General features: G+C 42.3%; 1 protein-coding gene across 2 annotated transcripts in view; it reads left to right on the top strand.

Annotated features, from left to right (window-relative positions):
- The first annotated feature begins 5713 nt into the window (after nt 1-5713).
- Nucleotides 5714-25988, top strand: part of ncln (nicalin) — a 31264-nt gene continuing 10989 nt past the window's right edge. The window contains exons 1-8 of one of the 2 annotated variants that reach the window (XM_069928061.1): nt 5714-5901; nt 8647-8791; nt 13715-13809; nt 15268-15348; nt 22947-23050; nt 23857-23945; nt 24085-24173; nt 25418-25596. In XM_069928061.1, the coding sequence (XP_069784162.1) occupies nt 5725-5901; nt 8647-8791; nt 13715-13809; nt 15268-15348; nt 22947-23050; nt 23857-23945; nt 24085-24173; nt 25418-25596 (959 nt within the window). In that variant the 5' untranslated portion in view covers nt 5714-5724. Of the gene's footprint in view, nt 5902-8646; nt 8792-13714; nt 13810-15267; nt 15349-22946; nt 23051-23856; nt 23946-24030; nt 24174-25417; nt 25597-25988 lie in introns of both variants that reach the window. The other variant, XM_069928060.1, reaches the window with a different exon arrangement.

The following is a 25988-nucleotide window of genomic DNA, read 5'->3' as shown; positions in this document are numbered from 1 at the left end:
ATACCTGCTGCTTTGCCACTTTTCAGTTGTTCGATTGCCTTATATGTCTCATCCAGGGTGGGAACCTCATCCAGCTCTAGCCTTAGGGGCTGTTGAGGGAGCTGGAGCAGGGCGGAATCTTGGACTGAGCGGTTGGTACTGAAAAGAGATTGGAAGTGTTCTGACCATCGGTTGAGGATGGAGATCTTGTCGCTGAGGAGGACTTTGCCGTCTGAGCTGCGCAGCGGGCTTTGGACTTGGGGTGAGGGGCCGTACACAGCCTTTAGAGCCTCGTAGAAACCCCTGAAGTCGCCAATGTCCGCGCTGAGCTGTGTTCGTTTGGCGAGGCTAGTCCACCACTCATTTTGGATCTCCCGGAGTTTGCGCTGAAGATGGCTGCATGCGCGACGGAAGGCTTGTTTCTTCTCTGGACAGGACGGCTTTGTAAGGTGAGCCTGGTGGGCAGCTCGCTTCTTTGCCAGCAGCTCCTGGATTTCCTGGCTGTTTTCGTCAAACCAGTCCTTGTTTTTCCTGGAGGAGAAGCCCAGTACCTCTTCAGTGGATTGCAGTATGGTAGCCTTCAACTGATCCCAGAGGGTTTCAGGGGACGGGTCCGTGAGGCGGGTTGCAACGTCGAGCTTTGCTTTGAGGTTTGCCTGGAAGTTTCCTCTCGCTTCGTCTGACTGCAGTTTTCCAACATTGAACCTCTTTCTGGGGGCTTTATTGTTCCTGGGCTTTGGCTTGAAGTGAAGGTTGAGCTTGCAGCGAACCAGCCGGTGGTCAGTGTGGCATTCCGCGCTAGGCATGACCCTGGTGTGGAGCACATCTTGTTTGTCACTTTCTCGCACCAGGATGTAGTCCAGGAGGTGCCAGTGTTTGGATCGGGGATGCATCCAGGTGGTCTTAAGGCTGTCCCTCTGCTGAAAAAGGGTGTTTGTAATGACAAGCCGCTGTTCTGCGCAGAGCTCCAACAGGAGGCGCCCATTGTCGTTGCACTTGCCGACGCCATGCTTGCCCAGGATTCCTGGCCAGGTTTCTGAGTCTTTGCCGACACGAGCGTTGAAGTCGCCCAGGATGACAACCTTGTCGGCTGTAGGGGTACGTTGGATGAGGTTGCGCAGGTCGGTGTAGAACTTGTTCTTTTCTGCTGGTTCCGCCTGGAGGGTTGGAGCATAGACACTGATGAGGGTGATGTGACGCTTGTTTTGAAGTGGGAGTCGCATGGACATGATTCGGTCCGAGAGGCCTGTCGGAAGGTTTTCGAGTTTGGAGGCAATGAAGCTCTTGACCATGAAGCCTACACCAGATAGGCGTCGTTCATCCGAAGGCTTGCCAGACCAGTAGAGTGTGTAGCCCGCGCCGCGTTCTTGGAGGCTGCCTACATCTGCCAGGCGGACTTCACTGAGAGCGGCTATGTCGATGTCAAGTCTGAGGAGTTCATGTGCAATGAGGGCAGACCGACGTTCAGGTCGGTGGCTGTCAGTCTTGTCTAGCATGGTTCTGATGTTCCAGCATGCTAGCTTGAGTTTGTGAGCATCTTTTGAGGGGGAGGACGTGGAGGGGGAGGACGTGGAGGGGGAGGACGTGGAGGGGGAGGACGTGGAGGGGGAGGACGTGGAGGGGGAGGACGTGGAGGGGGAGGACGTGGAGGGGGAGGACGTGGAGGGGGAGGACGTGGAGGGGGAGGACGTGGAGGGGGAGGACGTGGAGGGGGAGGACGTGGAGGGGGAGGACGTGGAGGGGGAGGACGTGGAGGGGGAGGACGTGGAGGGGGAGGACGTGGAGGGGGAGGACGTGGAGGGGGAGGACGTGGAGGGGGAGGACGTGGAGGGGGAGGACGTGGAGGGGGAGGACGTGGAGGGGGAGGACGTGGAGGGGGAGGACGTGGAGGGGGAGGACGTGGAGGGGGAGGACGTGGAGGGGGAGGACGTGGAGGGGGAGGACGTGGAGGGGGAGGACGTGGAGGGGGAGGACGTGGAGGGGGAGGACGTGGAGGGGGAGGACGTGGAGGGGGAGGACGTGGAGGGGGAGGACGTGGAGGGGGAGGACGTGGAGGGGGAGGACGTGGAGGGGGAGGACGTGGAGGGGGAGGACGTGGAGGGGGAGGACGTGGAGGGGGAGGACGTGGAGGGGGAGGACGTGGAGGGGGAGGACGTGGAGGGGGAGGACGTGGAGGGGGAGGACGTGGAGGGGGAGGACGTGGAGGGGGAGGACGTGGAGGGGGAGGACGTGGAGGGGGAGGACGTGGAGGGGGAGGACGTGGAGGGGGAGGACGTGGAGGGGGAGGACGTGGAGGGGGAGGACGTGGAGGGGGAGGACGTGGAGGGGGAGGACGTGGAGGGGGAGGACGTGGAGGGGGAGGACGTGGAGGGGGAGGACGTGGAGGGGGAGGACGTGGAGGGGGAGGACGTGGAGGGGGAGGACGTGGAGGGGGAGGACGTGGAGGGGGAGGACGTGGAGGGGGAGGACGTGGAGGGGGAGGACGTGGAGGGGGAGGACGTGGAGGGGGAGGACGTGGAGGGGGAGGACGTGGAGGGGGAGGACGTGGAGGGGGAGGACGTGGAGGGGGAGGACGTGGAGGGGGAGGACGTGGAGGGGGAGGACGTGGAGGGGGAGGACGTGGAGGGGGAGGACGTGGAGGGGGAGGACGTGGAGGGGGAGGACGTGGAGGGGGAGGACGTGGAGGGGGAGGACGTGGAGGGGGAGGACGTGGAGGGGGAGGACGTGGAGGGGGAGGACGTGGACCTGTCCTCGGGCCTGCGCAAAGGAGCTTTTAGGTGGAGTGCAGTGCGCGCAGTACTGGCCCCACCCTTTACACCCATGGTTCGTGTGCCGTGGCCAAGCAAGCTGGGACGTGGCAGCGAGGTCCTTGGGTCGTAGGTTTTATATCGGAGTGGCCTTCTCCTATGCAGGTTTCTTACCCGGGCTGGAGGGGCCTGCCTCCCCTCCTAGGTCGGTCCATACTGCCCGGACCGGGGCCGAGGCCGCCGCAGTTCACCCTGTGCCTGGACTGGGGCCACCGCCTCCCACTCCCTGCCCGTATCGGGGCCGCCGCCGTCTACCCTTCGCCCGGACCGGGGCCGGGGCCGCTGCTGCTCTCCCTGTGCCCGGACTGGGGCTGCCGTCTCCCCCTTGCTCCTGCCCGGATCGGGGCAGCAGTTTATACAGCAGTTTGAAATGTGGTATACAGTATTAATGTATGTTGATTATATTATGTACAGGCATTGTTGCCAATATTTTAAACATACAAAAAAAGCAGTGTTGTCATACATGTTCTGTTTCTTCTGAATTATCTGCACAATGAACTATGATTCTCAAATCCCCTTTTGAAAAGAACACTTGTATTGGCAATCTTGATGTCGTGAAACACATAAATCTTGACAATGTTATCCCTGGGGCCTGAGTAAAAAGATCTTAGGCTGCTAAACTTGTTTTCTGTTAATTCATCACAGTTAACATTATTATAGATTATTGAATTGTAAAATGGGGGTAATAAAAGATGGAGCACTCAACACATAACAAATAAAATGAAATGTCTATTTTTCTCATTGTAAACTCAATTTTATTATAAAATATTGTTTTGCATGGTGTGTAATTATATCAAAGTGCCCTATAATGGACTGTGAAAAGTTTGTGTGAGTTGGGTAAATCCAAATGAAGAAAATACCAACAATTAGTTTGAAAAAACTATGAAATATAGTAGTTTAGAAATATGTAAAAGAGATAATGTTTAATTCTCATGAGATTGTTTGCTTTCTATACCATTTAATTATCTCCTCAAAGGTTCTAAATCCTGTTGTGACAAAGGGTTTTCATCCTGAAATATTAATTGTTTCTATTCCCACCTGCTGAGTATTCCTGGTATTTTCTCTTTTTATTTTAGGGTTTCAGCATTGCAGTTTTCTTTGTATTTTCATTGCAGGATGCACAGTGCAAAGGATAAAGCACAAATAATGCACCTGGAGCTTGCTAGAAAGTACAAGAAAACTTTATTTGCAATCTGCAGCATAGTAAATACAGGTACACGATCCTTTATCCAGACATCTAAAATCCGGAAAGCTCCAAAATCTGGCAAGTGGGGCGAGGGACCGGCAGCGCGAGTCGGGCGGGCGAGGTTGGGAGGAGACGGCAAGGCAACTGGAAGGGGGTGGGGGTGGATACAGCAGCACAATTCGGGTGGGTTTAAATCTGGCTTTCCGAAATTCGGAATGCACTGTCCCCCAAGGGTTCCGGATAAAGGATCATGTGCCTGTATTGCAATTTCCAGCATCCGTTGAGTTTTTTTTTATCTAAATTTTGTGCCATCTGTAAATCGCTTAACTTCGTATGCCACAATATTTATTTATTTGAGATGTGAACATTGCTGATAGTACCAGCATGTTGGCCATTCCCTCTGAACTGAGAAGATTATAAATTTGCTATATTGATGGGTCTGTGCTTGCTTATGAGCTCAGACAGAGTGAGGAATGGCAGCTTTCCTTCCTGATAGGACATTAGTGGGTCTGATGTCTCATGTAGTTCATGGTCATTGTGACTGAGATGTGCTCTTTTAAATTCCAAATTGATTTAATTGTGCGAATTTAATTTCCCCATCCACAGATTTGAGCCAGTGTTTCCAGATTGTTTAATTAGATTCCAAAAAAGTCAATAGTTTCCACGCTGCTGTGATTACCAATGACCAAATGATCATACCACAATAAATTGCTCCCAAAATTCCATGTCCAACTACATATATTTTGTACCATGATGCAATTTTCCATTGGGCAGTGTTTATTATAGTTTATGATGTTCAAGTTAAGCAGGTCTTCCAGAACAAGAAAGAGCTAGAAAGGAGCCCAAGAAGGCCTCAGCAAGTATGGTGTTCTATGCACAAGTAAAGAACAGAAGGATGAGGAGAGTGAAGGTGGGATCTCTTGTGATTAAAGGAAGCAACATGTTCCTAGAGGCAGAGATGGTAGGGACGTGCTAAATGAATACTTGCTTTCGTGTTCACCAGAGAGAGAGACAGTAAAAGAACAAGCTTATGGGCTGGACCATGTTGAGGATAAGAAGGAGGAAAAGTTGGATCTTCTTAAAAACATTAAGATTGATAAATCCACAGGACCAGATGAGATATACCCCAGATTTCGATGGGAAGGAAGTGACGAGATTGCTGTGTCATTGACAATGATCTTTGCATTTTCCCTGGCCACGGGATGTTCCGGAAGATTAGAGAATGCCAAATGTGGTCCATTTATGTGAAAAAAGGTGGAGAAAATCCAGGGAATTATAGACCACTGAGTTTTACATCAATGGTGGGCAAACTATTGGAGAGAATTCATAGGAACAAAATTTACATGCATTTGGAGAGGTGTAGTCTTTGTCCCAGTCATGTACTTGCCTTCGGGAGGAGAGTGTCAAGATCAGCCATGTGGCAGTGAGCCAATGAGAAGGTCAGAGGAGTTTCTGTTTGGTTTTTCAGTGGTGAAATGCAAAAGTTTCTCATTCTTCATTCTATTCACAGGACTGAAAATCATGAAATGAAAAAAGGTGAATTAAAGTACAGATTCCTCTCCCTTGGAAGCCTTTATTTTTTGAATAATGTATTTTCTCCTTTATGAAGGAATTTGGCAACTGAGCCCACTTCTAGTTTGTTCTAACAACGTTTGTGTTGCTAGTTGGGCAGCTGAAATAATATTGCAGTCTCAGGACATAATTGTTGACTGCTATTTGAAATGCTGTTCCCTTTCAGGTACACGGAATGCTATGCTGAACACAGAAGCACGAACAATCGAAGCTGACGTGTTGAGCCGCCGGTGTGTGCTCATGCGATTAGCGGAATTTTCATTTGACAAATTTCAGGAAGCCTTACGACAAAGTGCTGGAGCAGTGGTGATAATACTGCCCCAGAACATGTCAATAATGCCTCAGGATGTCATTCAGGTAATGCAGCTTTCTTGAATTTTGTCCATTTATTCTCTGGGAAAACTGTCACAAAGTCAGAAGTAATGGGCCTACCTTGGGGTGATTTTAAAAAAATTGTGCTATTTTTACCAATGAGTTTGGTGAGCAGCAGTTAAAACCTCAATAAATTTTGAGCCCAAGTAGGCAACACAGTCAATTTACTTTGTTCATGTAGATTATGATATAATGTACTGATAGCATCTGCCTCCAGCTGTCTACATGAACAGGACAACTCATGTGATGACAGGTTTTTTTTTGTCAGTCCTACTTTCAAAATGTACTCACTTGCTTGTCCTTTGTGAGCGTTGGCCCACAATATAAATAGTCTCTCATTTTCCATTTTAGTCAGAAGTAAATACTAGAATTGGAGAAATGTTCACATTGATCCTTTTGAAGTTAGCACCAAAGCTAGTTTTAATGGAAGAAAATATCTAACAATACTCTGTCTTGGGACAGAGTAATTCTAATAATTAATGGCCAAAATGGATGCTCTATATTCTCCCATCTGTGTATTCCCTACATTTGAAAATAAAATTCACAAAACCATGTAAAATTAAGACATCATAGGAATAACAGTAAATAAAATCACTGTATATTTTGGCGTATAAGTTGAGTCATGAAACCCAAAAAAATCTCTTAAAAATGGGGGTCAACTTGTACGCCAGATATACTTTTGAGACCTTAAATTCCGCTCAAATTCCAAACTGCATTGATCCAGTGTACAAGTCGACCCTTGAAAAACTGATTTGGCATTCAAGTCGACCCTTGAGAAACCAAAAAAATACTGTCTGTGACAGATTTTCAATGAGATTTTTATTGAAAACAACACCAATTAGCACCCTTCAAAATCGCTATCCTTGTCTGGAAACAACACATTTAGAACCCTTCAAAATCACACTCGCTGTCATCATCTGAAGTAAAGATGGCAGTAACACGTCCATACTCTCGTTGTTTAAAAAGTCATCATACGAGTCCCAGTCCATATCTGATGAGGCAGTTTCAGCTTTGTCATCCCACACTAATCTTCCATGCCATTAATTGGATGAGAGGTACCACTCTTTTTAAATGATTTTATCACAATAACTTTGTCCCATGCCTTGAGCATGAAGTTGCACAGCATAATTGAGCGTCGCAGCATGCATTGCCCTACCTTTTCCGCATTTGACATCCATGTATTCTATTCCTTGCGTATGTGGTCTTTGAATGGCTTGTTCAAGCAGACATCGAGGTTGCAATATAGACTTCAAATCACCCGGGATAACCACCATGCAAGTATTACGTAGTGCTAATCTACTTTTAGTGTTCTCGGTTAAGTGGCTACGAAACATATTGCAGACCAGCAAACTCTGTTCTTTGCATAAGCCGCCTGTTCCACATATTGTTTATCCATAGTTTTACAAGAAAATGTACAAAAATACCTGCAGGGAAATTTCATTTTCAGTTAATTTTGCATTTGAAGATTACCGTGGGTCTTAACTTTGCCCCGACGGCTATGCACAATAACACCACGGTAAACCTGGTCCTTTCGTGGCCTATACTTCTGGGTTGCACAGTCTTAACACCTTTAGATTCCACTGTTCTATTGCCTATCACGTTAAAATTCATGGGAGGGTTTTGTCCATGTTTCCGATATTTGCCAATGTAAACTGGTGAAACTTGCAACTTTGTGATCAAGATCTTTTGATAGTTTGTGCAATTTTTGTTTTTTGGCATAATACCATATTTTTCTTGTTCATGAAACTATTGCACCAACCGACTGTAACCACAAAATCATCACTGAAATCTGGGTGCGACTTGGCCCACTGCAGTGCCAATGTTTTTATTTTATTTCGGGTGACTACTTATCAAACTTGCCTCTGTTCACATTCCCATTCTGCAATGTGATTTTCCAACTCTGGACAATGAGTGATTTCCTTTTCTCAAAGAACATTGCCTTTTTGGTATGTTTCTTAAAGTTGCTTCTTTCTTCCTCCAATCTCTTACCAACTTCTCATGAACATCAAATTTTCTTGCAGCAGCTCAGTTGTTGGTTTTCTTGGTTTTCTATCTCTTTCAACTTCAAGCTCGCTCCATATTTTCATCACGTGCTGCATTGTGTCGATGGACCCTCCATGATAGCAATCACCTCCCTGCAGATTAACCCGCCCAATCTATGGGCGTCGAAGTATACGCCAGTCAACGGCCCATCTTGGGCCTCGCGAGCTCTGGTGGTCAACTTCTACACTGGTCAGCCAGAAAATTGGGGTCGACTTGTACCATAAAACCCTTAAAATTAGGGTAAAACCAAAATATTTCCACAATTAAATATTTAGAATTTTTGGGAAAAAAATTAATATTGAATGCCAAATCTTACAAGGCCAAATCGCATTTTTAAAAAAAATTGAAATACTTTGCTATCTGAGGTATCCCTCTGGCATTATAGTAAGATGATAGAATTTGATGTGGTAACAAGTCAGTGGACAGTGCATCTGTGCATTTCCATGACAGCCTCTCTTCTGAGATATTTCAGCTGACCTCTGTCAGAACCACAACCTGGTGCAACCTTTGACTTTGTGTGGGATGATGGAATAAAAAAAAAGTTTGCTATCGCTAGTTGCAATTGAGTAATCCCACTTATTCCAGGTTGAGTGAGTGATAAAAGGCAAGTTTAAACTGATAGAGCATATAGTAGTCTCATAATTTGGTAGTAGTTTACTAGACTGACTTTTTTTTTAAATTAAGCAGCAGTTTATGGAGATCGAGCCAGAACTTTTGGCAACTGAGACAATTGTGCCAGTGTACTTTGCCTTGGAGGATGATGAGCTCTTGACAATACATGAACAAACGTATTCAGCTTCTGTCTCGCAGGGTACTGCCTCAGCTGCAGAAGGTGAGTTGAACCTATTTCAACATTGTATCAAATAAGATGCATCAGGCAAAGATTCAGCAGCTTGTGCTCTACTAGCCTGATTGCTTTCCTTCAGAAAGAAGGGAATCTTGATTTCCTGTCTCATGGTACTGGGTGTAATGTTACAAATAAACTGTTCTAAGACACCCTTTTAAAGGTTTGAATTGTGTATAATTGGGAGGGCTCTATTGAAATCTTACACAGTAAGATTTTAGAAAAGGATGGACCGTGTTGTCTGCACTGTGGAACTGGCTAGTATTAACATCTCTCAATTGTACAGTGATGAAGTTCCTCCCTCTCTCCTTAAGTGCTCTTCAGATGAGACTGGAAAGCGCTGGAGTAGAATTAAACTTCCGTTGCATTTCTGATCTCTACTGTGAATAGTCCATTGTAACAAGCTACAGAGGTACCATTCCCAGAACTATCATTTTATTAACTCTTACATTTGAAGATTACCATGGGTCTTAACTTTGCCCCAACGGTTATGCACAATTTATTAACCCTGGTATCTGGAATTTGAGCAACTGGCAAAAATATTGATTAAATAAATAAAATAAAAAAATTTAAAAGTTAATTTTCTCCAAAGCAGCACACAAACCTATGGTGAAGATGGGAACAAATATTCAGCCAGCAGAGGGCCCCGGCCATGCTCTGCCTGCAGCAGATGTCTGAATAAAGTTGTGTTGGAATAAAATGACGGGGCCTAGGATGACGAGCCGGCTGATGCTGCTGGAGTAACTCTCCCAAAGTGTCTCCTTATCCCTGCCTAGTAAGATCCTTTATCTTTTTTTAGTAAGGCATTATCTGTAAACCTGAGAGAAGAGGGGTTATTATGACAGAGGCACAGTTAGCCCAACCGTTACAGCCCCAGCGTCCAGGGTTTGAATTTAAATTTTGTAAGTTACTGGAATTACCTGATTAAAGTGAACTTCACATCATTAAGGACTACAATCTTCAAATTACTTTACATTTTGCACTTTTATTTTTTAAACTGTTTATTGTTAATGCAGGTGTATTAGTTAAACATAGTAAGAGTGTGTCTCAGGCAACTGGAAAATTCACATATCCGCATCCACAATCCGGATGCCGAATACTGGGATTTTTATTCTAGAAAAAAAGCCAATTGTGTCTCCTTGAAGAATAACTTTCAAATGTACACCTTTTTTTAAAGAAAAAAGCATATTCCGACTTCTTTTATATTTCTACCAAAATTGATGACCTGACCTCACATTTTTCTGTATTATATTCACATTGCATGTATATGAGTTGAACAAATTCTCTGCTTATGGAATTCTTGCAGGCTATGGCACGAAATATAAAAAGGAGTTCAATTTCTTGAGACTGAAGGCAACTGAGACTTGGGAATGTGGCATTGAGGTGGAGGGTTCTACTTTGTATTTTGATTCTCGCTGGTATTCTTGCAGCAAGCAGACTCTCCTCTGTCAGATTTTATTGTCCCTATGGTCTGATGTCATTGTTCCTTGTGGAAATAAATAAATGTATATTTCATCTCACACTCCAAAGTTTATCTCTGACCCTGAGATGTCCTTTAACCTTGAAACCATCTCATCACATTCCACAGATGCTGTCTGGCCAGATAAGTGTTTTCAGCATTTTCTGTTTTGATGTATCGGAAGGAGTCCAGAGAAGGTTTATTAGACTCATGTCTGAAATGGGTAAGTTGCCTTGTCAGGAAAGGATAGACAGGTTCAGCTTGTATCTGGTATTTGGAAGAGTGAGGTGAGACTAGATTGAAATGGACCTTGATAGTGGGTGAAGAGAGAATGCTCTGTAGATGGGGGAATCTATAAATAACTTTTTTTTTAAGTCTTCCCTTTAAGGCACAAATGAGGCAATTTTTTCCTCTCTGAAGATCAAATTATTGGAGTTGCCTTCCTTATGCGATAGTACAAACGGTCCTTGAATATTTAAGGGAAAGATGTAAGGCTACTTGATCAGGGACAAGGTGAAAGATTACTGCAGTTGTAGTCAAATTAGCTGGGATTTTGATGGCAGACCAGACTTGCAGGGCAAAACAAATGCAAACATATTCCTACTTCTTTCAAAGTCGATAATGCTTATGTGAACATGTGAATTGTTGAAGGACTTGGTCACCAACTCTTCTGAATTGATTTCCTTTGCTCTTAATTTTTTCACGTGTAGCTTGGGAAACGTGATTACTGCTTTTTGTCGCAACACTTTAAAACCATAGTTAAAAATGAAAATTTCCCCTTGTTGACCAAAGTCCACAGTTCATGATTACTGCATGCAAAGGGTGATATGTTCAACATTATCAATTAACATTCAATAAGAAGAGACAACAGTTCTATTGGGATTTGACGACGTCTCAAGTCACAGGAATTTATGGACATCAACAAGTTCTGATTTATATTTCCACCTTCGAGTAACTCCAATGGTGTCATTGCAATTACTGTCACGCCTGCAGGTCCCTGTCAAAATAGTTTGCGTCTGTGGATGACTTCCTTCTCCTTCTTTATTGTTCATGCCCTTCAAGACCTTGTCTCTTGCAAGCATTAGAATGGTTCCTGCACCTTAACCTGACTATCTAGAGGCGAGAAATTGCAGTGATATGGCCTTGAATATAAACTTCAGCAAAAAAGCCAAGCAACAAATATCATTGATAGAAGAAATAAGAACTGGTGCATGGTAGAATACTCTGTATCACCCCATTTTGGTCTCCACTTTTGAAACTATAGGAATTAAATGATCCAAATTGTGAGTAAGCTTTTGCTTTAGGTTTCCATCTGATTCAAGCCTATTGTAACGTAGCATTAGAGCTTCTGATTGGAAGGAAACCGACCACACAAAAATGTGTGGAACATAACATTTATGCCAATTAGTTAGCATCTTTTGAAATTCTGCAGCAAGAATGGGTCTAAATGGTGTGGAAAGTTTGATATTTGAATTAATGATTCAGTTTGGAAGAAAAGTTCTATATTTGATGCTGTCACAGGCAAAAAAAAAAAGAAACTCAGGAAATGTAACAGTAAAGGACAATGCAGTGAAGGACTACGCATGAAAGTGTATGCCAGATAATAAATTGCTTTGTTCTTGTAATTGCTCAATAAATCAGTGATTTTGTACTACAGTACAATTTAAATGAGTTCTGTTAATATTCAACATGCAATGAATATGTTGTCTACCAGGTCAAAATGGCCTTCATCTCTGGCAGCCTTTTTAGATTTAATTTTACTGGCATCAGACTTGAATGCAAAATAATATTGGGTCAATCTCCAGTTCATAATGGGTGTGATTCCGTCCCTCAACACGCTTCTCTAGTCTGATTCAAAGGATAGCTTGACTGCTACATTTTGATTTAAATATTGGCTGCTTGAAATACAACAGTGTCTCAAAAGGGAAGTAGAGTTTTTAAGGCCAGAGCTGATGAATGTTGTAGTAGAATATATAAAGAGCTTTTTCTTCTTTTCAACTCCTTTTCCTAACTTGGATGTGCTTGCCTGAAATGCGGGAGCGAAATTCCATTTCTCAGCCCTTGTATTCTGTATAATGTGTGAAATTATATTAAAGAGAGAATAAAAGAGAAAATGTGTATTGTGTATAGGTTGAATACCCCTTTATCTGAAGTGCCTGGGATGAGAAATGTATCGAATTTTGGATTTTTTCGGATTTTGGAGCACCATTTTAAAAAGTGCACTCATTCATTCAGACTTAAAGATGCATGCATTCACATTACAATACAAATATTCACTTCTGCATCTACACTCTATAACGCACCTCTTGCGCCTGCTACATCCCATTCTCTGATCGGGATTTCTGAACTCTATTATGTATTACCTTATGGGACCATGGCCAAAAAAGTATTCAGATAAGGGGTATTCCACCTGTATAAATATTTTAAAATTAGCTGAAACGTTGTACTGTCTTCTCCTAAATTGTATCATGGTATGATTCACAGATTCTGGCTTTTAATACTTTACATTTAATAGTGAAATTTACACAGCCAATTCTAATCTTTTATTTATCTGCTGTTCACATAGATGTGAAGAATTCTTGGGATGGCAACTGGATACAAGAACATGGGTTGCATTTTTTCCTTGCTCTTTCTAACTGACACAAAGTGAATTGAATATCTTTTCCAGCTAAGATCACCAAATCTGACAAATCAGGAATTAAACACACAAGACATTCTGGTCTTTGTTAGTTAATTGTAATGCAGCCAAGTCTTCTCCAATTTTTCACATGAAGCTTTCATTTAGGCTCTCTGAATCTGGTAATTAAAAATCTGAAATTAAAAAAAATGCTAGCTTCCAGCAATACACAACCAATCTAGTAGTGACTGAAGGAAGCAGCTACTTCAAATTGATTTCTGTTTGAAGCATTAACCTGTGCCATCTTTTAGTTGCTGATAGGATAGCTGACTACTTGGAAGCGATTCTGTTTTTAATAATCCATAATATAATTTGTTTGTAATGGTACTATGTCAATAAAGTGCAGAAATTGCTTGCAAAATTGCCATAACGTATCCACTTCATAACACAGTATTCTCAAGCTTGACTCGTGTCTGATCTGGGGGGACTAGTGATGGCATAGTTTGAAGTACTTGAGAAATTTTATATCCATCGTGTATTAATATCAAAAGGGTAAAATGGTATGCTTGAGATTCCAGGCTGTTGGATGTTATTCTGAGCAATATCCAATGCACTCTGCACAATGTGACGAACTTTGCAGTGAAGGTTGTGAGTTTCGGGGGAATGCAGGAACTTGGCCCCTGGTGCGTTTCATGGAAACAGCTGCTGAATCATTAGGATTTCTGAATAGTCAGAAAGTGGATTATTGGAGTTTTACTGTAATGTGCATATTGTATTTCTTGAATCTACCAGTATTATGATACAGTGAATAAGACGCAGTGTGTTCCTCCCTCAGTCCTGTTGCATACAGCCACAGCCAATGGCTTCCAGATGGTCACGAGTGGAGCTCAGAGCAAAGCCATTAGTGACTGGTCAATAACCAGCCTTGAGGTAAGTTAAAATTACTCCTCTCCTGAATTACTCGTGACTCCTGAATGATAGGTGGTGATTTTCACAGGCCAGGCCATATGATACCATCACCAAATATTTCATAAAGAACCAGATTTTTGAAATAAAGGCTGTGAAATCTGGTCCAGCAGTTTTCAGTTCTATTCTTTCAGTTTTTAATTGCTGAAATTCTGTGTGTTTAAAATATTCTCCAGTGAATGTGTAGCATCTAGCTCTGGTCAAGCTATTCCCTCATAACCATTAAGAAGCCATCTAGATCAAGTTATCGGTTACCTCAACTTCATATTAATTGTACTTTTTCCATATTGCTTCATAGTCTTGCCCACCCAAAAAAATCTAATGACCCACAAACAAAATACTGAAGATGGTAGAAATCTTAACTTCTAACATTATTTGTTTTTATTTATTTATTTATGTATCATGCCACATCTGCGGCAAATCAGTTAGCATGTGAGACCAGTGACTATAACAAATAGCAAAGTTCTGATGAAAGGGCATTGACTAGATGGATATTAAAATGATTTTCCATTTTCGATTAGAATCCAGATCATTCCCTGCAATGTTTCCCTATCCTGCAATCCAATGTAAAGATTAGAGAGATGATTGTGCAGTAAAAGAATAAAAATTTCAGACTTCAATTGCCTCTCTTTTATTTAAATTTTTTAATGTTATTTACAGCATGGTAGAAGTCAATTCTGGCCATTTAAACTGGTGCTGCCCAATTGCACCCAATTAACTTACAACCCCATATGTTTTGGAGGGTGGAAGGAAATCCGAGTACCCGGGGAAAACCCACAGAGGCGTGGGGAGAAAGTACAAACTCCTTGGAGACACTGCCGGATTTCAATTCTTGTCACTGGCACTGGAATAGCGTCGTGCTAACTGCTATGTTAACCATGATGCCTCTTGCAGAATGAAATCGAATACTGAGTGAATTTTGTTGCAGCAATGGCCAGCTTGTATTTAATTACATGAAAAATCCTGAGAAAATACAGGATTAGGAAATGTGGTGAAAACCTGTTTGGAAGAGCTAGATGTTGATCAACTGGAGGAGAGAAAGTAAGGTTATTTGTACATTGAGAATTCAAAAACTAACCACCATGGAGTACAAAATAATTCTGAATGAATTTAAAACCAAAAGATTGAATTGCCTCATCTTATTTGATTCAGCTTGCTTGTTAGTTTCCGACTTAAAAGATGTTCTGGGCATTTGCATCTCACTTGCATTCCTACATATTGATTGCAGTTCTACATTTTCTGGGAGGAAGTAGAACTTTGTTTCTTGGCTGTTGACAACATTTGTGCTCACAGAAATGCAGTTGCTTCAGTAAATTTAGCATTTTTTTGTAGTTTTTAGGTTTTTTTGTTATCTTTGATTCTTTTTATTAAAATGTAAGATGTGCATATCCTGATAATCTGTACTTTTTGTTATTCATTTAGGGTAGATTGACTGGCCTGGGTGGAGAAGATCTTCCCACAATTGTAATTGTAGCACACTATGACTCCTTTGGAGTGGCTCCTGTAAGTACAACCCTGGATATCACATCACATTGCTGCTTTGTTAAATTTCTTGCATTTTAAAAAAAATTTAGACATGCAGCACAATAACAGGCCATTTTGGCCCACAAGTCCATGCTGCCATACACCCAATTAACCTATACTCCTGTACATTTGGAATGGTGGGAGGAAACCAGAGCTCCTGGGGAAAACCCATACAGACACAATGATTGCTGGTGTTGTGCTAACTGCTACACCAAACATGCCACTCTTGTGTAAGGCTTTTAGCTGACAAAATTAGTTCAATGAAATGTATTACTAATTGTATGCGAACTTCTATCTTGAGAAGAAAGCCAACGCTGAAGATTTTACTCTTCTAATCTTTGAGCCTCTAGAGCACACATGTCAAACTCAGGCCCGCGGGCCAAATTTGGCCCGTGATATAATTCTATTTGGCCCGCAAGATCATATCAAATATGTATTAGAGCTGGCCCTCTGCGCCAGTATAGCGCATGCACAGCTAATACTACAAATCCCAGAATGCTTTGCAAATGCATTGGCGCCGGCCCCTCAGCCCGCTAATCGCCCCCACCTCCTCTCTTTACTTTCATTGGCATCTGTGACCTGTCGCCCAACTCACATGTAATAAACCCCTTACGGAAAATGGCCAAACAAAAGACAGAAAATGGCCTTTCAAGACAGGTGGGAGGCATCATTTTAAAAGACAAACCTGTTTGTCATTGAAGCAAGTTGTTATTTTTTTGACTTGTTGGCTTGTGAAAAAAAATACATTTAAAAGGAGCTTAAAGGCTATAGAGAAATATTATTGATTGAATATTTTATTTCTCATTTGTTAATGCTTCTTCTGGAAAGAGTTTGTGAGAAACAGAAGTACCTTCACAGATTTCGCTCGAGCCATCCACCACAACCCATCGGCAGTTTGACGCATTCCCTGGTCTTTCATATAAACCTCCTCTTCCCGTGAAAAGATGGGAGTATTTTGAACCCCATGTGGGGTGGAGAGTAACAGCTGCATGTCTATTTTTTCTGTGAGTGCAGCCTGTTTATCAGCTTCATCTGCCCGTCTGTTCCCCTGTGCTTCAGGACTGTCAATAATTTGATGGCCCCGCACATGAACTACAGCTATCTCCTCAGGTAACATAAGAGCATCTAAGGATTGAACAATTAAGTTTTCATGGATCAACTTTTGTCCTTTCCCAGTTATCATTCCCCGCTCTTTCCAAATCTTTCCAAAGGTGTGCACTACACCAAAAGCATATTTTGAGTCGGTGTAGATTGTGCCCACCTTTCCCTCTAAACCCTGGAGAGCTCTACAGAGGGCATATAATTCACAGGATTGTGCCGACCAATGACCGGGAAGACGACCGGCTTCAATCACAACTCCTTCATTCCCATCCACTACACTATACCCGCTATACCGAATGCCGTCAATGCAGCGGGAAGATCCATCAATAAACCATCTTTCACCCTCCCGTAAAGGTTCATCACTTAAATCATCTCTAATTTTTGTCTATAAATTGATCACTTCTAAACATACATGCTCTAAATCATTGGGGACAGTATCAGAATATGGAGAAACCAAGAAGGTGGCTGGATTCTGTTCTTTGTTCATAATCAGTGTCAAATCATCCCTATCCATGAGAATTGCTTCATACTTTAAAATTCTAGAATCAGTAAGCCACCTTCCGGCACGTTGTAAGAGAATGGTGCGCACTGTGTGAGGGGTATGAACTAACATCGGGGCACCAAACGTAATCTTTCGTCCTTCTTCGACTAAAATAGCAGTGGCTGCAATTGCTTGCACACATTCTGGCCAACCACGACAAACAGGATCTAAAATTTTTGACAGAAAGGCAACTGGTTGTCTAAAGCCTGCCCTCTCTTGCGTTAATACTCCCATGGCCACACTGTCTTTCGCATTGGTATACAGATCAAATGGCTTATTTAGGTCGGGTAAAGCCAAAACTGGGGCACTAATAAGACGCTGTTTCACCAAGGTAAAATCTTTAATCTCCTCCTCCGTCCAGACAACAGTTTCACCCCCTAGAGTCTCAAGTTTATCATAAAGAAATTTGACCAGGCTAGAATAGTTCTCAATCCAAATTCTACAGTATCCCACTAAACTAAGGAATTTTCTAAGTTATCGAGCACTCTTTGGAGGCGGGATCTGCAGAATACCGTGTGTTCTCTCTGGACATATCTTCCTAATCCCTTGACTAACCAGATGACCTAAGTATTTAACTTCAGATTGAACAAATTGTAACTTTGACTCGCTCACTCTAAGACCCTTATTCCCTAGAAAATTCAGAAACTCAACAGTGTATTGTTTAACCACATCATACGTTTTTCCCGTGATTAATAAATCATCAACATATTGTATTAATTGACAATTCTCTCTCTGAGGGGCCTCATCTAGTACCTGTTCTAAAACTTGGCCAAACAAATTTGGGGATTCTGTAAAACCCTGGGGAAGGACTGTCCACCGGTATTGATTTTTCCATCCTGTAAAAGGATTCTCCCACTCAAATGCAAACACGTCCCTACTGTCCATTGCCAACGGACAGGTCCAGAAGGCATCTTTGAGGTCAATTACACTAAACCACTTACTATGGGGATCGATTTTACCCATTATCGTATAGGGGTTAGGTACGACCGGATAACGGGTGAGAATGATTTTGTTTAACTCCCCCAAATCCTGCACTAATCGATAGGCACCATCTGGTTTTTGGACAGGTAAAATTGGGGTATTAAAAGGTGACATACAAGGTTCAAGTATACCATCTTTCACCAATTGGTCAATTACTGGCTGCAGCCCCTTTCGGCCAGCCATAGGAATTGGGTACTGTTTTCGTCTAATTACTTGGTCAGGGTCTTTTAAAGTAACTTGCAGGGGAGGAACATCTAATCCTCCTCTATTGCCTCTTTTTGCCCATACCCTAGGATTTATTAGTTCCCGATCCTCCTCTATTAGTACATAAAATTGAACCCTGATACCTGATCCCTGTGGTCTGGTACCGATAACCAATTGGTCCTGTAAATCCCGTCTCAACAAGCAAACTCCAGCTTGGGGAACTAGTAAAATATCCTGTGTTATTATCTTTTCTCCCATTTGTATCCTTACATTCTTTAGTATAGGGACCGTAAAATCTCTTCCTCCCACTCCCGAAACCAGCACTGTCCCTTCTGTTTTAACACCCTCGGGCCGTTGTAAAATACTAGACTGGGCTGTCCCAGAATCTACTAGAAAAGTCATCTCGTCACCATGGGGTCCTATGCTTAAATTTACCAATGGTTCTCCGTGTAGCCCCACGGTGTGTATTGACTGAGAACCGTGACCCCCCCCCCCCCCCCATTCATAATCTGCCTCCATCAATGCATAAGATCGCGTCTCCCTGGCTCGCATTGGGCATTCCCTCTGAAAGTGTCCCTCATTTTTACAATAATAGCAAACTAATGCTCCTGTTTCCCAATTTCTACCAGGGTCTCCACGGGGTCCCGAGGATGGTCGTCGTCCCCGGAATTCTCCTCTACCCCTGCCTCTGCTCTGGTCTCTACTTCCCCACCCCTGGTGCTCCTCCCAATGTCCAGGAGCTGGCACACAGCTCCTAACATTTCCCTGCTGTCCCTCCACAACTTCCTTGACTGCCTGCATCCAAATCTTAGCCTTTCCTTTCTGTTTATCTTCAGACCTCTGGACATATGCCCTTTGTGCGATCTGTAAAAGCTGTGTTATTCCTGTTCATACCAATTCTCTTTTGTAATTTCTTCCTGATATCTGGGGCTGAATTAGTAACAAAGCCCGTCAATACCAACTGTTCATCTGCTGGGGATCCTATATCCAACCCCCCCATATTGCTGTATGGCCACACGCAATCTATTCAGAAATGCAGAGGGGGTCTCTTCGGGACCTTGGGGAACCTCAAATGCCTTCTTAAAGTTCTGTCCTTTTGGAACAGACTCCTTCATTCCTTTTATTAGATTAACCCTGTACTCATCCATTTGTGTGCGACCATTATTAGTAGTCTTATCCCAATTTGGGTTCGCCAGGGGAAATTTAGCTTCTCCAGGTATCGCCTCTGGTACCCCTTGGTGTTCCTTATCCCAGACTCTAATGCCTGCCTGGCGAATCATTCCATGCTCATCCAAAGTAAACAGAGTCTTAAAGATAGACATTAATTCATCCCAGGTATATATATATATGGTCCCAAAAATTGATCTAATTGTTCTGCACATTCCTGAGGGTCTTCTATCAGAGAGGTAATTTCCTTCTTAAAATTGCGCACCTCCGTACTGGTCAGAGGCACATTTACGAACCCGAGACCCCCCCACATCTCCTCCCAAGGGAACCTCTCGTAAAGGTCTCATCCAGTTAATTTCTGGCTTATCCCCTCCTCTATGATGCTCTCATAATCAAAGTCTCCTCCCTCGTGTCAAGTGAGACGGTAATCTTGTACTCTGTGAGCAGGTCATCATACCACCCCTACTTTTTCTTTCTCTAATTGTGGAGGAAGAGGGGAAGGTGAAAAAGGGTAAAGTGTAGGTGAGAGGGGGAAGATAGGAGCCAGCACAGGGGGAGCATAAGGTGGAGGAAGGGAATGTAACACATCCCATCCTTGTATTTCAGGGGCAAAAGGTTCCTCATCCTTCTTGTTCTTACAATCCTTTTCGCTCAAAATCATTTGATCAAACGATCCACTGAGCCAACAGGCTGCATATTCTCTGCTCTCGGTATTACCTCCTTGATTTTGGTGGAGCCAGATATTCAATGCCTGACACATCCAGTCCTTGTCGGATCCGAACTTTGGCTAATATACCGAACTCCCTCTTATCGGATTCTTAAACCTTTCCTGATAGCAATACCTGACCATGGTCTGTTTATCTTTCCCACGGGTTCTCCCCGCACCCCAATCAGATAACATTAATCCTAATGGACTATGTTTAGGTATCTGATCTTCCCGTCCTTCTCCAGGACTGTTTCACTTGCTACTTACTCCTTCCATACTAGCAGGTAAATAAATTCCTCTTACCGGGATTCAGTAGCTATTCCTAGCGCGCTTCCTTAACGTCCTCCCGTCTTTTGTTCTCAATGCTTCCTCTTGGATATCACTCACTTCGTCCACTGACCAGTCACCCTTCGTCCAGGAGTCCAGCTGAATCAGCCGGGGTGCACCTACCCCCGTCGTCGGGCACTCTTCAGTGGAGGGAGTGCGATCCTGGACGAGTCCCCATTTGTAAGAAACAGAAGTACCTTCACAGATTTCGCGCGAGACAACCCCCAGGACTTACTAATTCTATATGCAGAACTTGCTAATTCTTTCTATCACTATAAGACCTTTCTTCTATTGTACTTGCGTAACCCTTCCTCACACTCTTATCGGAATTCATCCCTATTCAGCACTTACTTAACTTCCTCTAGTCTAGTCTATTATTCTTTATTTTATTCATACTAACTTCCTATAATCTATTATTTTATTCATACTGACTTTACTTCCTATAATCTATTATCTCTCACAAGTTTAACCAAAACTATTATTAAACATTTATTTTAATAAGAAAAAGTTTAACATTACATATGTTGAAAGAAGAGAAAACATGCAGATGTTGTTGAAAATTTTCAATAAATATTTAGTTTGGCCCACGACTTAGTCCAAGTTTTTAATTTTGGCCCTCTGTGAATTTGTTTGACACCCCTGGGATAGAGTAAAACACAACTGCTTGGCAGGTAATGGAACTAAATTTTATTGTATTGAGTCATATCATATAGTTTAAGATTTGAACTCTGGCAAGGCACAGTAATATTACTTATATAAGGTCAGGATTAGGTTTAGTTTCTGCTCCAGATCTGGTATCCTTGTTAAAAAATTAGGTGAATGTGATAATATTTTCACTCAATTTTGTTTTCTCCAATGCTGAAATAACAATGTTGACTATTAATCTAGGCCTTGTGTGTGAACACTTCAAGACAGTTGTGACTAAACTGACACAAAAGGGATAATAACCTTGCAGATCATGTGGAAAATAAAAAAGAAAAGCACACAAGCTATCAGTCTGTAGTAACAAGCAGCATACCTGATCCAAGCTGCTTTAAATGTTTCCTTTCACAATAAATATATTGCTTAATCGGTCAAGATGTTCAAACATTAAAAGGGTGGGCTTTTGTTGTCTCTAAGCTGTACTGTCTAAATGTAAATCACATCAAAACATTTTTTCTAAAACTGAAAAGCAAAGAAATACACATGCTAAAACTTTGAAAGTGTAGTAAATTCACAATAGAGTAGACAACATTTAAAGACAGAAAATAAGAAAGAAACAATTAATATATATAGTTTTGATATGTTTTCATCAGTTGTGGGAAAAGTTGGAAATCAGCCATTTCAAGTTCAGAGAGAGAAGGGGTGGAGCAAACGAAGAAATTTCTGAGAGGATGGAGACTGAAAGACTGGTCCACGTGGTGGTGGTGACTGAGATAGCCAAGAAATGTAGCTACGTCAGTCACCACCACAAACGCTGATCTGTCTGAAGGTTTTAATAGAAGGCAGATGAAAAGCGAAGAGAAAAAAATGCAATACTGGAATGAAGATTAAAATAAACACTACACATACTGGAAATCTAAAATAAAAACGCGTGTGGAAACTCTCCTGAGATGCTTTTTGATTTGCTAATTAATTTAAAATAGAGATAAAGGTACAGGTTGATGACCTTTCATCTAAGCTAACCAGTTCTGATCCAAACTGAAATGTCTGATCGTCTGGCGTTGAGTTCCATGGCCTGCTCAGCAAATAAAAAGTTGTACCTGAAGCTTGCAGTGGGTTTTAATTAAAACAAGTCAGAGTGGGAATAAGAATGGAGAATTAGTGACACGTTCCCCTTGCCTACTATACTAAAGATTGTCAGGTGTAAATTAGGAATGAAAAATAAGCAGGGGGTCTGAATATCTACCCGCACTTTCTAACTGTTGGGAATTGGTAGAGCCATATTGATGAACACAGAATTCTAAGGGAGGAGATCATAGGAGGAATCTGCAAAATGCAGGATATGTTGATGATCATTTAATTCATCTGTTCAAACCGAAAAGAGCTTTAATAGCAATTAATGCAATGCAGTGAATGCTATTACTGTGCCAGTGATCTGGGTTTGAATTCGGCACTGTCCGTAAGGAGTTTTAACATTCTCCCCATGTTCGCTTACGTTTCCATTGGGAGCTCCGGTTTACTCCCACATTCCAAAGAACTATAGGGTTAGTCGGTAAATTGATCACGTGGGAGTATTTGGCAGCGGAGGCACATGGGCTAGAAGGGCCTGTTACCCATACTGAATCTCAAAAGTAAAAATGCCCAAAAAAGCTCAATTAGATGTGCTGAATTTCACTTTCACTGTTTCAGCTTGATCAACTCATTTTCCAATCTAAGGCGTGTAAATTAGATGATTAGACTGGCCAAGTCAGGTAATCAGGTAGACGAAGTTGGTGGTTATTGTTCCTGCTCTTTGTGTTTTAATACAATGTTACCCCCTCCATAAATCTTCGTCCGCGAAGCCAAGCCAAAGAAAAAAAAACAGAATAAATTAATCTTTTGCTCTATTCTCTATGTTGCCCTTGCCAGTGGTTATCTTATGGTGCTGATTGCAATGGTAGTGGTGTGGCAGCTTTATTGGAACTGGCTCGACTATTTTCCAGACTTTATACTTACAAAAGAACACATGCTGGGTGAGTGCAAAATCGCTGATAGTGAAAGTATCCACAGAAAAAAATAAATTTAAAAACTGTTTCATATCTGCTTTTGGATCGTACTATTTTGTCACCAAATGGAAATTTGAAGATGAGAGATTTTCTGATTTGTACTGTACCTGGAAGTACAGTTGTGTTTCAAGACATGTCTGCTGTTCTTACTCATGGGGTATCGAGTGGATGACTTCTATAATTTCTCTTGCCCCCAATCTCGTGTGTGGGTGGGTACGTTTGGTGTGTACGGATGACCTGAAGTCATCCCTTTCTAAATTTTCCGAGGGATAAATTTCCCCTTCTTTGGTGATTAAGCACGTCGTGCCGCTACCTAACTGCTCCAGCAATCTGGATTTGATCTTGGCCTCCACTGTTCCCTCTGGAGTTTGCACGTGTTCTCTGTGACCGCACATGTCCTCCGAATACATTATTGGCCTCCCACCCAGTTGAGATGTGCTGGTTGGTACATTGATTAGATACTGTAATTCACCCTTTGTTCAGGTGGTTGGTGGGCGATTCCGGTTGGAGTTGATGAACATGTAAGAAATCAGATCAGATACTATTTATTGTGTCAGAAGACAGAAATGTAATATTTAACAAAATTGCCAAAGATTTTCCATTAGCATTGCCTAGCATCTCCCACATTCAAAATAATGGGATTGTATAAATCAATGGACTCGTGCCATATGAAACTGTAAGAAATAGCAGATGTACTGAATCAAGGAATTTTTTTTAATGCAAATTATAATAACATTTGCTCTGGGTTTTTTATATTTGCAATAATTTTTCAGGTATAATATAATGTTCTTTGTATCGGGAGGAGGAAAGTTCAATTACCAGGGCACAAAACGTTGGCTGGAGGATAACCTGGATCACACAGGTAAGGTGTGTCTGTGAGAAAGTACACGAGTTCACCATTGTGTGTACTTGGCTGTAAACTTATGGTTGAACTCCATGTCTTCCAGATTCGAGCCTCCTTCAGGATAATGTTGCGTTTGTTTTGTGTCTTGACACGTTAGGTGGCGGTGATGATAGTCTCTATCTTCATGTTTCAAAGCCACCCAAAGAAGCTACCCCTCAATATGCATTCTTGAAGGAGCTAGAAACAGTAAGTGCATTGACACCTCATTGTCAGGTTTCCCATAGAACTTGAGCTTCTGCCAGAGATTCATTTATAACATGAAAAGTTAACACTTACTTTTCTCAATAGTTTTCCTTTAACCCTGCAATAATTACTTCAATAAAATAAACAGTGAAAATGCTGGAAGCATTTAATGGCTCAAGCAATATCTATGGAAATTGCAGCAGAGGTTACATTGCAGATTTAGAACACTTTGTTGGAATTGGGAAAAGTAATAAACAAGTCCATTTTAAGTGACAGAGATGGATCGATGGGTCAAAGGGGGATAACTCCGATCAGCTGCAAGAGTTCTGACGATGTGCTGTTTATGATGCCCTCTATATGATAAATTAAAGAATGTAAAGAAAAGGCTATGTAAAAGTGGTGAAATTATAGTTCAGAGATGTTTCAGAGGATCAAATCTAAGAAAAGAAAATGTCCAGCAGATCAGGTAAAATCTTTGGAGAGGTGAAACTTGAATTAATATTTCAGAGGGGTTAACTTCATAGTAGAATTGATCAGCTCTGGTAACAGTGAAGGCAGTTACCAGATAATGTTCAATTTTAAATTGAGTCTCAATGACTGCTATGCTTCCAGACAGAAGGTGACCTGCTGCTCCTCATACTTGTGTTAGACTTTTATTGGAATGGTTCAGTGACGGATGGATCGGAGTGGGAGGAGGATGGAGAATTAAATTGAAAGGCAACTCATTTCAGGGTATCTTGAATAGAAAAGCGCCTCCACAAAGAACTCATCCAAATTGTATTCTACAAAGTAAAAGGGACCATGTCAGATGACCTTCTGATCGTTTAGGAATTCAAACCGACCTTCCAGATGAAGCATCAATAAATGCCAATAATTAAAGGGGAAAAATCAACAAGCATTTAAATTCTTAAGACAGAAGGCTGTTGTGTGGCCTGTACCGATTTAGTTGATCTTCAATCACAGCACTCCAACATTAATGTTCTAGATGTTGGTCACCACTATTTAAAATTTTAACCCCCCCCCCCCCCCTCCCGCCGCCAACCACTAGAAAATATGCAGGTGTTATATCCTTGGTTGACCATCATGTGCGTGGGAGTTGACTGCTGTTATAGAGCTAATCACTGCCTAGCTGAGCTTTTCTAGGACGGAATGTTGACAGCAGAAAGAGATTCCATAGTTAAAATTAATTTGTCCTGTATTTCAGATATTTTTTGAAAGTCTGAACTATTTTAAATTTTAAAATGCAGGTAACCTCCAACAGGTTTCCAGAAGTCAAATTCTCTATGATCCACAAAAAAATCAACTTAGCGGAGGACATGTTGGCCTGGGAGCATGAGCGATTTGGGATTCGCCGATTCCCAGCATTCACAGTCTCCCGCTTAGAAAGCCATAGAAACAGCTTGCGAACAAGTATTATGGACATGAGGTGAGAGCAGGCTCATAACTGCTGCTTCGGTGATTTTTGCATGATGTATTTTATGAGCATGTTTTAGGGTTGATTATATGATTTTTTTTTAAAGTAACCAGTTGTGCAACAAAAGTCCAAGGATTGTTCACCACAAAGCCTTGTTACATTTTTGCACTTCCATCTCGTAAAAACAACTTGTATTTATTTGATATCTTCAAATTTCTGGAAAATTTTACAAGAGCATCCCTTAAATTTTGCCCCAAGCCAATTAAAGGTCTTGATATTTCTGGTTGTGATTTGCTACTTGTGTCCTCCATCAGCCAGCTCCCCACCATGACTACCAGCCCCACCACATCTCCATCGGGCACACAAAACTCAAAACGGTCAACCAGTTTACCTATCTCGGCTGC

The sequence above is a fragment of the Narcine bancroftii genome, chromosome 3 (assembly GCF_036971445.1).
Source record: "Narcine bancroftii isolate sNarBan1 chromosome 3, sNarBan1.hap1, whole genome shotgun sequence".
NCBI lineage: Eukaryota > Metazoa > Chordata > Chondrichthyes > Torpediniformes > Narcinidae > Narcine > Narcine bancroftii.
This window is presented reverse-complemented; position numbering and strand designations above follow the sequence as displayed.